This window comes from Camellia sinensis, chromosome 14 (genome assembly GCF_055761805.1).
Source record: "Camellia sinensis isolate YWXY chromosome 14, ASM5576180v1, whole genome shotgun sequence".
Lineage (NCBI taxonomy): Eukaryota > Viridiplantae > Streptophyta > Magnoliopsida > Ericales > Theaceae > Camellia > Camellia sinensis.
The window spans coordinates 12,366,276-12,380,753 of record NC_138974.1 but is presented as its reverse complement, the minus strand read 5'-3'; the positions used below and the strand labels follow the sequence as shown (position 1 = coordinate 12,380,753).

At 37.7% G+C, this 14,478-nt stretch overlaps 1 protein-coding gene across 9 annotated transcripts in view; it reads left to right on the top strand.

Annotated features, from left to right (window-relative positions):
* LOC114316858 (RNA cytidine acetyltransferase 1) overlaps positions 1–1,075 on the top strand; it is a 30,304-nt gene extending 29,229 nt beyond the window's left edge. For 6 of the 9 annotated variants that reach the window (XM_082907039.1, XM_082907042.1, XM_082907041.1 and 3 more), the window contains 3 exons: positions 97–222; positions 439–504; positions 582–1,075. In XM_082907039.1, coding sequence (XP_082763165.1) covers positions 97–222; positions 439–504; positions 582–806 — 417 coding nt within the window. In that variant the 3' untranslated portion in view covers positions 807–1,075. Of the gene's footprint in view, positions 1–71; positions 223–438; positions 506–581 lie in introns of those variants that run through there. The other 3 variants (XR_014351392.1, XR_014351391.1, XM_082907043.1) reach the window with 2 other exon arrangements.
* Positions 1,076–14,478: the final 13,403 nt, after the last annotated feature.

Sequence of the window (14,478 nt, the reverse complement as noted above, 5' to 3'; positions counted from 1 at the left end):
AGGCTGAGCTTAGTTTACATTTTTTTTTTCTTTTCTTTTCTTTTCTTTTTGTGGTTGACCGGAAGTTGTAGTTCAATTGCTTTCATTACATAACAGGGAATGATGAAGATAGAAAGGGAGCAAGCATTGTCATTGTTCCGGAAAATTATGACAAAAATCTACAAGTATTTATATGATGTTCTAACCAAAGATTTTGACTCAAGTTTCCCTCAAGAAAGGGAGGTAAGCAAGTATTAATTTATGATCTTATGAAATCCCAATGCTTTGATTAAAACCACCTCTTTGTGAGACGTGACTTACTTTAAAGAAAATGTTTTTTACATTGTTTCCTGCTGTCTTACGGGAGCTTCATGTAATTTTTAGACGCTTCTGGAAGTTTCTTTCTGCGAGGTTGGTTCATCACTATTTCACATACTCTTTCTTTGGATTTTACAATAGGTTTCATTGATGCCTCATAGCATATCAGTGGATGATGATCTTAATGATGGTGCAAAGCAAGTAATGGTGAGTCATGTTTTGTAAAACAAACTTGGTGGTGGCATATGCTCAGACTAATCATGTAATATACACTTGACATTCAGGAAAAGATGAAAATTGAGAATGCGGGGCTGTTAGATTTGGAGTCGCTGCAACAATATTCTATTGCAGATCGGGAAGCAGGATTTGAACAAGCTCTTCGAAGTTGCACAACAATATCTCGCAGCGGCCTTGTAAGCGTGAAGTCCAACAGTAGGAAAAAGGAAAAAGTTGGTAAAAACAGCAAAACTGCTGAAAGTAAAAAGAGGAAAAGGAAAAGCAAACTATGAATTGCTTCCAATCAAGAAGTTACTGATTGAGTACTTCCATATTTAATAGATTATTACTGAATATACTATTTATACTATTATATAAAGTGTATACGTGATTTGGTATGAACACATTGTCTCATTTTTTTCTATTCCTATATTATTAAAATTTTGTAATTTCTTTCATTTTAACAGCACAACAATTATGGGGAGTGCATACCTAGTTAGTGTTATTTATGTGTAAGCGCACATGATATTTAATTGAGTGAAGTTTTCATTCCTGCTCACACAAGTGGTAGCATTTGCTTCAATTGAAGAAGAGACATTTGGGGCATAGGTTCAGTTCTTGTGGTTGAACTTAATGATCGAGACTTGAGCCAGTGTTTGGTTTGCTAGAATTTTAGGCAGGAATGGAATGAATATTCCTTGGCTTCCTAATGGAATGGTCACTACTTAGATTGGTGAATGATATTTTTAATATAGATTTCATTTTTACTCGGCCAAACATGAAAATGGAGTGCAAAATTGCCCCAAGGTGAACAATACACTATTCCATTGGTGGTTGAATGTGGTGGTCTCACATTTACCTTCCCTAAAGAATCAATCACATTGAAGTGTAATGCTCACACTGCAAGAGCGCAAACAAATTTGCACTTTGAAGATTTAAAATTGAAAGAATTACAAATCAATGTAGAAGAGCAAAAGGAGTTACAAATACATGAAGTGCAACTTCACAGATCCCACATTAAAAGTCGTATCACCACCTTTTGGGAAATAGTTTCCCTACTTCTCAGGGTCTTGTAATTTCCCTTCTAAAATTTACCTTCTGACTTGGCAATCAAAACAAGGGCTAATTACATCAATAGTTCTTATAGTTTGGGTCTTGTGTCATTTTGGTCCTTAACTTTTTAATTGTGACACATTTGATCTTAAATTTTGAATCTTGTTCCAAATAAGAACAATTGAAGATATTATTGCTCAATTTCAAGGGTAAAGTTATCAATTTGATAAAAATATAAACTAATTTGATGAAAATAAATATCAATTTTTTTTTTTTTTAATTCTTAAAAATTATTTCTACTCACTAAAGATAAAATTATGTAAAATTAATAAATCTTTTAGACATTTATTTTTTTTCATCAAACTAATTTTTATTTTATGCTTGGGTGGTTGTTTTTACTTTCATTAAATTAGTTTCTATTTTTTCAAAAGTCAAATATGGCGACAACTTTGATATCATTATTAAAGCGATCTATTAAATCAAAAAATTCAAAATTCAAAATATTTCATATATTAAATATATCGATTACACATTAAAGACCTAACAACCCTCCATTACATGATCATTATCCAAACACATAATAAAAATTAATTTGGTAAAAAAAATAAAAATAAATATTACATATTTTATTTTTAGTAGGTAGAAATTATTTTTAAAAATTTAAAAATATTTTTTTGACATTTATTTTTATCAAATTAGTTTATATTTTATCAAATTTTTGCCCTTGAAATTGAACAATGGTATCTTCAATTGTTCTTATTTGGAATAAGATTCAAAATTCATTATCAAATGTGTCACAGTTAAAAAGTCAAGAACCAAAGTGACACGCGCCGCAAACTATAGGGAATGTTAGTGTAATTCACCCTCAAAACAATACATAAACCCATCACCCTTTTTAGGTAGCACAAATAAATGGTGTCTGTAAAGGATTAAACCACAAGCATCAGTTGATTTGAAAATGCCAGTAACCTAGTCAGCCAAATAGCATAAATTGTCGGCGCACTGTCATTTACATGTGATTTTGTAGCTGTTTTTATAATGATCTGCTTGCAACTGCAATCCCAGAATCATACCAAGTCAAGTAGCTCTAACCAGAGTTAAAAAGCCCATATAGGCTGACATTTTAGAATGTTAAAACTTCGATAACAATTAGATTTGAGATTCAGGAAGTGCACAATAACAAGTCATTACTGAGTTCATTTCTTTCACCGGAAGATAATGGAAGTGCACGATAACAAGGGCTAGTGATCAGTTGCATTTAGACTAAGCTTCAGTACCGGATTAATCATAAGGAGATCAATCTTAATCTCTCCAACAATGGAAACAGCTAGCGTTGTAGCAAACAAAGAAGAGTGTCATACCTTCTTCTCCCCTTGCAGTCACCTGCATATTTAGTACAACAAACAAAGGGGAAAGTCTACGTATGGGTCAGCCAATCGTCAACCAAACAGGTCTGCCTTGAAGGACAGATTTATCGTGATTCTGCACTGCAAAGCTTACTTATGCGTCATCAACCATTAGGGGATCAACTAGCATGGAAATTTTGTGGAGTGTATGAAGACAGATTTTCCAACCCTCTCAGCTACCCATTTGTAAGAATAGTTGTGCACCCATACATACTTGGGGTAACGATCAATCCTTGCGCTTTTTACCATTGCAAAATACAATGTCTAAGCCAATTGATTAATGACTGCACTTTCTATGTTTTTGCACGGATATTGTGAGACCATGAAAATCCTCGCTATCCAATCGGGATTGTTGGCCGGAGACACTCCGATAGTGAAATTAGTCACTTGATTGACAGAATGAAGGTATAGAAATGAAGAGTATTAGTGTCTAGTGTAGAGAGAGATGACATACCCCCTCTTCTGGAATGCCCCCTTAGGGGTGTGATATTTGTTTGAGTTAGACCCATTGTAGACCTTGTTTGGGTTAACCCCAATAAGCTGATATATATATATATTTTTTTACTCCCACAATTGTCTCAAAACTTTCATTGTCTGCAGTAGAAGGAATGAGAGTTTTGATTGATGAGTTACGCTGTTCAAATAAATGTTAAGCTTCTTGATAAAGAATAAATTTTGGGTATGGAATTGGCAAAATCAGATTGCACAAATGTGTTCAGGAGCCTCCAAATAGTTGGAAACGACTATTTGCTCGTTGTAATCGAACGCATGACGGCATCGTTGTAACCAAAATAGATCGGAGGACTCAGATCAACAGGTTGCAATTCAACCGCGAAGCACATGATAATTTCCTATGTTTGTCATTGCCAACTCTGCTCATCTTCTTCCCCGACAAAAATGGATGAATGTCTGAGCAAACTTCGACCGGCTTGTACGGCTACGTTTGAGCTCCGATTTTGATGGGGTTTGTTGCATTGGACTAGTCTCAATGAGTACTTCACACTGGTATAATCCAAACTTGATTTCGACAAAGTTGAAAATTGCAGTTTGTTGAAAATATGGGTTGTTGTGCACCTATTGGCAAGTGTCGGTTAATTTTTGGCTCCTTCAGTTAGTGGCTTTGGACTCTTTGAGTCGACGCGAATCCTCTGGTATTGTTAGATGTGGGTTTTGGCAAGCTAAGATGCTAGTTCTATGCTGATACCGAGATTAGTGTCGAGGAATATTGTTGTCGAAGCCAAGATATCAGTGCAAAATATTGTTGCCGAGAAGTTAGTGCCAAATAAGTTGCCGATGCTAGATAAAATGCAAAGTTGATATTAATATGCTCTTGATAATATGCCAAATGATATATCGAATTGTAATGGTAATATATCGAATAAGTTGTGAATTAATATGTCGAGTAAGTTTCCGAATAAGCCGAATAAGTTGTTGAAGCCGAGTTGATAACATGCAGAGTTAATATGCAGTTGATATGCAAATAAAAATTGCCGAGTAAGTCAATAAGTTGCCGAAGCTCCTTGTTGATAATATGCGAATAAAAGTTGATAATATGCCGATTAAGTTACCGAATAAGCCAAATAAGTTGCAATAATGTGCCTAATGTTGTGCCGAATAATGGTTACTTTGGCTCAAATTTTGGTTGCCAATAATGTGCCAAATAATGCTAATAGCGGGTATGGTTGTCGAAACAACATAGATACAAATCTTAAATTATTAAGGAAAGACGTGAGCTATCTGTTTCTTTTAGTTGGAGAGCCACAAAACGTAATTCCTTAATTCACTAACATGTATATCTAGCAATTTTAAAATAAACTCCTGTGAAAAAATAAATAAATAAACAAACAATTCTAGAAGTGGGTTCGGCCGAGCAACTGTTTGTATGATGCCAAAAAGAAGCTCTTACAAACAAAAGTGTGAAACTCAGTTTGAGAGAGAGAAAGTGAAACTGTTCAAGTAGATTTAGGAGCACTGCTTTGTAAATGATTGATTAATTAAAAATGTATCTAAATGTATAAAAAATCTATAATTGGGGCAAAAATTGATTAAGAATATGCATACATACTCGGCCATAAAACGACCTTGTTTAAACAACTTCGTAAAGGATCTTGGGGAATAAAGCAGCTGTTTAAAGCAGAAAAAGGCTATAAAATGGCTTTGTATACATACATAGTCGACTATCAACCATTAATCATTTATTGATCAACAATACTTTGTGGTACGTCATTCATACACCTGAATGGCTTTATTGATCAAGAATACTTTCTTTTTTTTTTTTTTGGTTGTAGCAGGCAAAAATTGATATTCAAACAACAACCCACCACAACTGGTATCATAGATACTATATGTACAAAATCAAGTTGAATCAAAATAAAAGTAAGAGACCTAGCCGTGGGCCATATTACTTGGGATTGATTTTGATTTTGTAGAAAGTACACTAACCTCAATTCAACTATGTTAGCAGATATTTTAATATTATAATGTGTTATAGATTATATTGTGTGCTTGTTCTCTAAGCTACCTTTCTTTCCCTCTAAGTTTTCTTTTCTTTCTCTCCAAGTCTTTGCCTCTAAGTCCAATCTTTTCTTTCTCTCCAAGTCTTTGCCTCTAAGTCAAGTCTTTTTCTTTCTCTCCAAGTATCCTTGCCTATAAATTGAGTCTTTCACCTCTCTTATTTGTAGCTCAAAAAAAAAAAAAAAAAAAAAAAAACTCAAGTGAGAGAGAAATCTGGAGTTTAAAAAAAAAAAAAAAGTATTTGCTAATTTCTTATTTGAGAAGTTTTCAAACAAAGTAATAAAGGGTTATGTGATGAAGCTTTGGGTTCAACCAATTGTGCAATATTGGTGAACCATATGACTTAGTCGGACTGCTGTATCCTGGGGAGGACAAGTCAAGGTTTTTTCTGTTGCACTGGTATGAGGCTTTGCATAACCACAGAGGGCTTGAATCTCCTTAAAGAGAGCGAATTTCCCATGCCTCAGACCTTTCAATAGTTATTGAAATTTTTATTATTTGTATTTTTTAGTGTTTTATTTGTAATTATCACCAACAATTTTAAGGAGATTCAAACAGTAAAATTTATGAAGCCAGTATTGGAGATGCCCAACGAGAATACCGGCGATCTCAATAAGCCCTTCCAGTTCAAGGGAGCTGTAGACACCCCATTTTGACCAGCCCTAAAACTTGGGCCCTATCTGTTGATTACCCGATGATGACAATCAGAATGTGTTCCCCAATAGTCCTCAACAAGAAAAATGAAATTTGAGCTTTAATCCCAACCTTCACACAATTTTGGCCAAACTATTTTAAACCTTAAAACCCTCTTTTCAAAATATTTTTCCAAATGTTTCTACGATGTTCTGAGGCTTCCAATTCAATTAAAATATTGCACTTTTCAGTAAACCGAGTAAAGACAAAGTGGAAATAAATGGAAAGAAGGTGAACTCTTTGAAAAAATATTAAAAACATCTTCTTTATAGGTTTGGATTTGAAGGAAACAGGAGGGGATGAAAGAAAACTGATTTAGGAAAAGAATGGGCATTAAATCATTAAGAAGGAAATGAACAGCCTTTACTAAATTAGGCATATCTCTTTTTACACTTAGAATTTAGACATGAGGCTATCACCATTGAAAATTAGACTTCTAGGGCTTCAATTTAGACCTAAGAACCACCTAAAACCAAGTCTGGATAAGAGAGATATGCCCATTTGAAGTTGGGCTTAAGAGCAGATTTTGTTACCTGACCCGAGGGAAATGAACAGCCTTCACTAAATTAGGCATATCTCTTTATACACTTGGAATTTAAATGTGAGGCCACCACCATTGAAAATTAGACTTCTAGAGCTTCAATTTAGACCTAAGAACCACCTAAAACCAAGTCCATATAAGGGAGATATGCCCGTTTGAAGTTGAACTTAATAGCAGATTTTATTGACTCGGCCCAAAACAGCAGCAGGCCCTTTTTTTTTGGTTTTGGCTCGGTAGGAACACCCAATTGAGCCATTTTCTGATCCATTCAAGTGTACCCACTCATCCTCCATTATCTTCACTCACCCCCCATTGTCAAAAAGAAGTTTTGTTTGCATCCATAAAGGAGTATCCCATGCAACCACCTTGAAAATTTGCCCTCCTATCACATTCTTATCTCCCACCTTCTCTTTGACCTTCACTCTCCCTCATTGTCTATATAGAATGATCATATTGTAAGAGGGTGAGAGGACCACGAAATTAAAGAGAAAAGAGTGAGAAAATGGTAAAAAAAGAGAGAAAATTGAGTTTTTGAGCCAAAAATACTCTTATCTTCCATATACACCCCATACCTTCCATAGCTATTGAAATTCCTCATTTCCATACACCAAAACCACTCCAAAATTCTGATATAGCCAAAGATCAATTGCCTTGATCATAAGGAAGAGTGTTTAGTTGTTGAAAGTGAGAAAAAATAAGAGAGTTAGCCACTTTTCTACCATACATACCCAGAGTTCCATTCGAGTTTCAAATTAAGGATTGAGAACACACTTCCTGAACTTGAATCAAGAGGAAGTTTGGAAATCAAGAAATTCAATTTTTCTTTGGAAGGTGAATTTTCAGTCTTTTATTTTCTTATATTTTCTATCTCATATTTATTTTCTTGCTTCTTATTTCATAGTGTTTTGTTATAATCCAAGTGGTTTGTTTATCTCATAGTTATTTTCTTACTTTATATTTCATAGTGTGTTGTTGTAATCTAAGTGGTTTGTTTAGCTCATAATTATTTATTTATTTTTTTATTCACTTGTTTTAATTTCATATTAGTTTTGTTGTAATCTTGCATGTTCTATCTTGTATTTGCTTTCTTATTTTAGGTTCATGTTAGTTTTGTTATAAGTTTGCATTTTTTTTTTATTTTATATTTGTTTTCTTATTTTTAATCTAACCGGTAGTGGTTAGTTGAGCCACCTACATATTCCTTGTTTGTTCCTTTTCTTGGTTTAGCAATAAGGCAGGTTTTGCTAGGCCTAGTTGACCGGCTAGCCTATTTGGCAGGTCGGTTAGCTTCTTTCAGACAAGATGGCGTAATCTCTTAATGTTGACCAATTTCAGCTAACGATTCCAAGGAACATGAAGCTTTTATTTTATTTATTTTTATTTTGAGTGTTTTGCGAGGTTTTTATTTTGATCTAATATTCTCCTCATTCCTCTCTAATTTGGTTTGTAGTTATTATTTTAAGTATTGTAATAATTCCCCATCCCCATTTCTTATCTATCCCATTCTTTAATCGCTTTCCATAACTATGCATATTGTGTGAGTAATTTTCTTTCCACACTGCCCGCCTAGTAATCAGCTGGAGAAGACCGGCAGAATAGATGGCTCCAGTAACCTGTAACAGAAAGAAAGGGCTCCAGCGGTGGCTCCTCCAACCGGGGGCACTTCGACGATCAAGTCAGTATATCTCTCAAAGATAATCAAGTGCTAAACTCACAAGCTTGAGTATAAAACTACGTACCTTAGACCCATAGGGGTGCCTCTCTTTTATAGTTAACTCAATCCAAGTCCTACTAGAAGCATGACTTCTATAGACTTTAATTTAGTGATTATTTAGGATTTCTCAAGAGATAAAGATAAACTTCCTAAGAGCTTTATCCTTATCTTGGCTAAGTCCCCTCTTTGTCCTAGGACTCTTGTCCCTTATCCGCTTATCTCGGATTCCGATATCTTCGGAGACAACCTCGGCAACTCCGAGATCACCTCGGCGTAATTTCCATGATGCGTGGTACCTCAGCCAAACACGTCGGCGTCGTCATGCCACGTGTTGGTACCTAAGAAATATATCCCCACAACTGCCCCCTAAGTTCTATTACCTCGGCATCCTAAGGTGATGGAACCTACATCGATATTTCTTTCTGCATAGTGGCTCAAAAACTGTTTGGCCGAAATATTTTATTTGTAAGCCGATGTATTCTCTTCGGAGAATAAGAATTCAAATGTACTTTATCACGCGCATGAGCTGTCATGCACATCTAACCGTTCGTTTCACGTGCTTTGTCTTTATTGGCCCGTGTCTGTGACGCGCCTACAAGCTGTCTTTTATTCGTCTGCGCCGTCTGACGTATTCGGTGCTCCAGGCGCAATAAATGCCCTGTTTTGCCGCCGTTTTAAGTTTTTTACAAACCTTTTCTTTCCTTTTTCTTTTCTTCACTTTTTGCATTCTAATTTCTTGTTTTCTCTCTCTCTAAAAGCTCTAGCATTCTTCGAATCCGCCATTGTTTTAAGTCCCAAATTCTGTGATCATCTTTATTCTTCCATTTCCGCGAAGCTTTCGCTACTGTTACAACTGTCGTTTGGTCTCGGCGAATATTGCTTCGGCTTCAGTTTATCCGGTAAGCAACTGGCCCCCTTACCCTCTTTTTCTAATTCTTGATTGTTTCTGAAGTTTCTTGCTATTACTGTTCTGTTTAAGTACTATTCGTGAGTCATTCACCTGAATGCGTCTTATTTCATGATTTCATGAACACTTGCACTGTTTCACTACTGTTCTTGACCCTTAACCCTTTGTATTCTTCGTGTTCTTGATAGCCCATCCCTGTTCGCTTTTGTTCTCTGTTTTTTTGTTTTTTTTACCAGATCTATGCCCCCGATCTTCATCTTTATAATTTTAGGTTTGGGATTTGTCTGTAGAGCCTTCAATCTTTAGGAAAAACTGAAACAAACTTTACCAGCCCTTTCCCAGGTTTTGAAACCGAGGTTCTAGCAACCCTTTCGAAACACTTATTTTCTGAAACACAGCTTTCTGAACTTAGGCCGACGTTATGGGTATGTGGAGACATCGAGTGAATTCCCCAACAAAACTTGAATACTTTAGGCAGGAGTTCTCCATCCCAGCCGATGTTCACCTTAGGCTTGCTGGGGATAGTGATTCCATCATGCCCACAGATCATACGATGCCATTTCCTATTGTAGCCTTTACTGAATATGGACTCCGGCTTCCACTCAATCCCCTCTTTCGCGAGGTTCTCCACTTCTATAAGTTGAACCCTATGCAACTTACCATCAACTCTTATCGAGTGATTAATGGTATCATAGCCCTGGCTAGGCAAGAGAACGTTAGGATCACCCTTACTGATATCCAATTTTATTATACCATGTGCCCCCTTAACCTGAAGGAAAGAGGTTATGTCTACTACCTTAAGCCGAGGTCTACCGAGTTCAAAATTGTAGCCGACCTCCCGGATTCCAACAAGGGAGCCGGGGATGATTTTGTCATTGCTTCGGGAAATTGGGAATTTAGCCCAAACGAAGATGTTCACCTCTACCCTCTTCCTCGAACAGTTAAAGAGGGCAAGGGTAAGAGCCCAGTGCCAATACTTAGTTATTCCTTTTTCAAGTCTTCAAAACTTTGTCTGTTTCTAATGACTGTTTGCTTGTCCTGCAGATCTTCATCAACCACCAAAAAACTTTCGCCAATCATTCTTCCCAGGAAAAGATTTAAAGAAGCTCCTTGACCTTCCAATCCACAAGCGCAAGGCTCCCCTGCTACTAAATTTTATCCCAACATACAAATCCACACTGCCCGACGTCCCAAAAAGGAAGAAAAATAGTCTTTCTCCACCTTTTGCCACAACTCCTTCCATTGCTTCCATACCACGAGCGGATGAAGGATCCACTTCTGACCCAGTCGATCTGCCATCTTCTTCAACCCCATATTGATCCCAATACCAGAAAGAAAACGTCGGCGCCGCCTTGTCAAAACTGCCGAAATGGGTCGCGCAAAGCCAATTGCTCAAAATCTCTTAGCCGACCTTCCGAGTGATGCTGATGTTGTACCAACCCAACCAATGCCCCCACCGAAGCCGAAAAAAATCAAGAAGGCCTAGCCTAAGGCCAAGGCTATTGAGGTTGAAGATAGTTTGCCTATCTCAAAGCTGGCTGAAAGTAAGAAGACTTCTTCTGCTCCTGCGAAAAGGTCTGCCGAGACCCAGCCCTCCGAATCTACCCAATCAAAGAAGCCGAGGTCCTCCTCTGCAACGACTTCAAAATCCAAGGTGCCAAACGTCCCTTGGACGCCCGAGATTACCCTGGAGGACAAGCCGGTCATGGCTACTGACAGCGCCGACGACATTAATGTCGGCGTTGCCCTTATTACAGCTCTTCTTCTCCCAGATGATCTGGAAAAGAATGCTGAAATGAGTGAGTATGAAAATTATGCTTTCATGCTTCAACACTGTGTTCAAGTAAGTGTCTTCACTTGGTGACCTGTCTTTTCCTTATTTGTTTATAAAACTTCTGTAATAACTTCTTGCTTTTGTGTTCTTTCAAGCTGTTCAGCATGCCCACTCCTTCTCCATGCAATCTTTTGAGAACAGGGAGAAGTTAACTGACTTGCGGAAGGAGTATTCCGCACTCCAGAAGATCAACAAGGGTCTTCAAGCAAAAATGAAGAAATTGGAAGACCAGGCCGAGGCTGCCACTAAAGCCCAAACTTTAGCCAAAGAAAAGGCCGAGGCTGCTGAAGCTATAAAGAAAGTTGCCGAAGCGCAGAAAAATGAAGCCGAGGACAAGGCCACCCAAGCCGAGAAGGAGCTTCAGGAGGCCTTGGCCACGAAAAAGACTGAAATCAAAGAAACTGATGGAAAGGCTTATGCGCAGGGCATGGCCGACTTCGCTGAGGAGTACAAGCTTCAAGTCAGGGAAGCATGCAACAGGGGATTTTCCCTTGGTTGGATGTCTCTGCTAAAAAGACTTGACCTCTCTGCTGACTCGCCTTTCCGTAATGTCGACGCTATTCCTCTCCCATTTCCACCAAGCCAAGCCGAAGAAGAATCTAGGTCAGAGCCTGAGGATGGAGATGATCAGGATGCTGAGGCCTTGATGAAGAAACCCAAGGGTGACGCTGGGGTCAAGTCTCCTTCTCAAATTGAGCCCATCCTGGACTTAACTTTGGATGAAGAGGGTGATGAGGTCGGGGAGGCGCCTAGGGAAGCTGTTACAGGGGTATTATCGTCCGACCTCCTATTAGCTGAAAGAAGTCTTAACAAAACGCTTGCAGAGATTGATGCCGAGCTGGCAGCAGAGAAGGCCGCTGAAGTAGTTCCACAGGAATCTGCCGAGGTTCAGATCCAAATTGCTTCTGAAGCAGAAGAATCATAACTTCCATGTTTTTTGTACTTTTTTTTTGTTTGTTTGGCAATATAAGTTTCTTTGTATGGCCGATGTGCCTTTTTCTGAACAATTTTTCTTATGGATGCCTCAATCTTTTAATGTCTTTTTGATTTGCTTCTGCCTTTTGCTACCTTTGTGCAATCTCCTCAGGGTTACATACCTCGGGTATAATAACATCAAACTTTATTTTGGCAAGATTCAGTCCTGAAAAACTTTTGAAAAAAAATTCCAACAAGTGTTTAACATATACAATTCAATGTTTACTGTAAGTTTCTTCTTAAGTTTCAATAAGTATGTAAACAGTAATTTCGGTTTAACCTACTTGTAAATTGCTGCAAATTTCAACAAGTGTTAATATAGACTGTAATGTTTTCTTCAAGTTATAACAATGATCTACTTGTAAATTGCTACGAATTTCAACAAGTGTTTAAACAATATACTAAGCTTTTACCTCAACCTGTAAATTGCTGCAAATTTCAACAGATGATCACATGTCGGCTTAACATTATCTTCTAAATTGGTATAAATTTCAACAAGTGTTAAGCATCTTCTTTGGTTGGATCATCCTGTAGATTGCTATAAGTGTGCAAACTATAACCTCGTCTTTACTTCGTCTTGTAAATTGCTAGAAATTTCAACAAGTGAAGAGAAACAGTAATCTCGGCTTAACTTCGACTTATAAATTGCTACAAATTTCAACAAGTGAAGATAAGGAATCAGCTTGACTCCAACTTGTAAATTGCTACAAATTTCAACAAGTGAAGACAAGGAATCAGCTTAATTCCAACTTGTAAATTGTTACAAATTTCAACAAGTGAATTAAGGAATCAGCCTGACTTCAACTTGTAAATTGCTACAAATTTCAACAAGTGAAGGCAAGGAATCAGCTTGACTCCAACTTGTAAATTGCTACAAATTTCAACAAGTGAAGACAAGGAATCAGCTTGACTCCAACTTGTAAATTGCTACAAATTTCAACAAGTAAAGACAAGGAATCAGCTTGACTCCAACTTGTAAATTGCTACAAATTTCAACAAGTGAAGACAAGGAATTAGCTTGACTCCAACTTGTAAATTGCTACAAATTTCAACAAGTGAAGACAAGGAATTATCTCGGCTTAACTTCGGTTAAGCATCATCTCGGTCTAATTTCAGTTTTAAACATTATCTTGGTTTAACCAACTTGTAAATTGCTACAAATTTTAACAAGTGGTAAACGTATTCTTCTTCTTTCTGCCCCCAATGTGAACCTGAGTTCTACTTGGGTTCTCATTATTCATGTCTCCAGAAAACATCAGTTTGTAATTTTATCAGTCATATGTGTTTGAAAGAATTTTTGAAAAAGACTTTATTGATGATATCGACAAAAAAATGATGCACATCTAATGATAAAAAAATTTCAAATTACAAGTATTCCAAGGTCTGGGCAATGCTTTGCCCTCATTGTCCTCAAGCCGATAAGCTCCATTGCCTAATACTGAAGTAATTCTGTAGGGTCCTTCCCAGTTTGGGCCAAGCTTGCCCTCTCTAGGATCTTTTTTGTTGCCGACGACTTTTCTCAAGACTAGGTCGCCGACTTGAAAATCTCTTGGATTGACCTTTTTGTTGTAAGTTCTAGCAAGCTGCTGCTGGTATATTGCTAACTGAATTGCAGCCTTTTCTCTTCGTTCTTCCAAGAGGTCTAGATCTCGGGCTAAGACTATGTCGTTAGTGCCATTCTCTACTCCCTGGGTTCTGATCCCTGGGATGCCGATCTCCAATGGGATGACAGCTTCTGTGCCATAAGCCATAGCAAAGGGGGATTCCCCTGTTGATCTTCTCGGCATAGTTCGATATGCCCAAAGTACGTTGGGCAACTCGTCTACCCACTTCCCTTTTGCTGCCTGCAGCCTCTTCTTTATTCCATCCAAAATTACTTTGTTGGATGCTTCTGCTTGACCATTACTTTGGGGAAAGCTTGGTGTTGAAAAGTAGTTCTTGATCTTGAATTTGGCACAAAAGTTCTTGATGAGTTTGCTGTCAAACTGTGTTCCGTTGTCGGCAACGATTGCTCTTGGAATGCCAAATTTGGTGATGATGTTTCTCCATATAAAGTTCTTGACGTCCACATCTCGGATTTTGACAAGAGGTTCTGCCTCTATCCACTTTGTAAAGTAGTCTGTTGCTACCAGCAAGTATTTTCTTTGCCCAGTTGCCTGGGGAAGTTGCCCAACCAGATCCATGCCCCATTGGGCGAACGGCTAAGGGCTGGATACTGGGTTCAGGTCAGCAGCTGGCTGATGTATCAAAGGTGCAAACCTTTGGCATTGTTCACACTTCTTCACGTAGGCTTCAGCATCCTTTTGCATGTAGGGCCGCCAATACCCC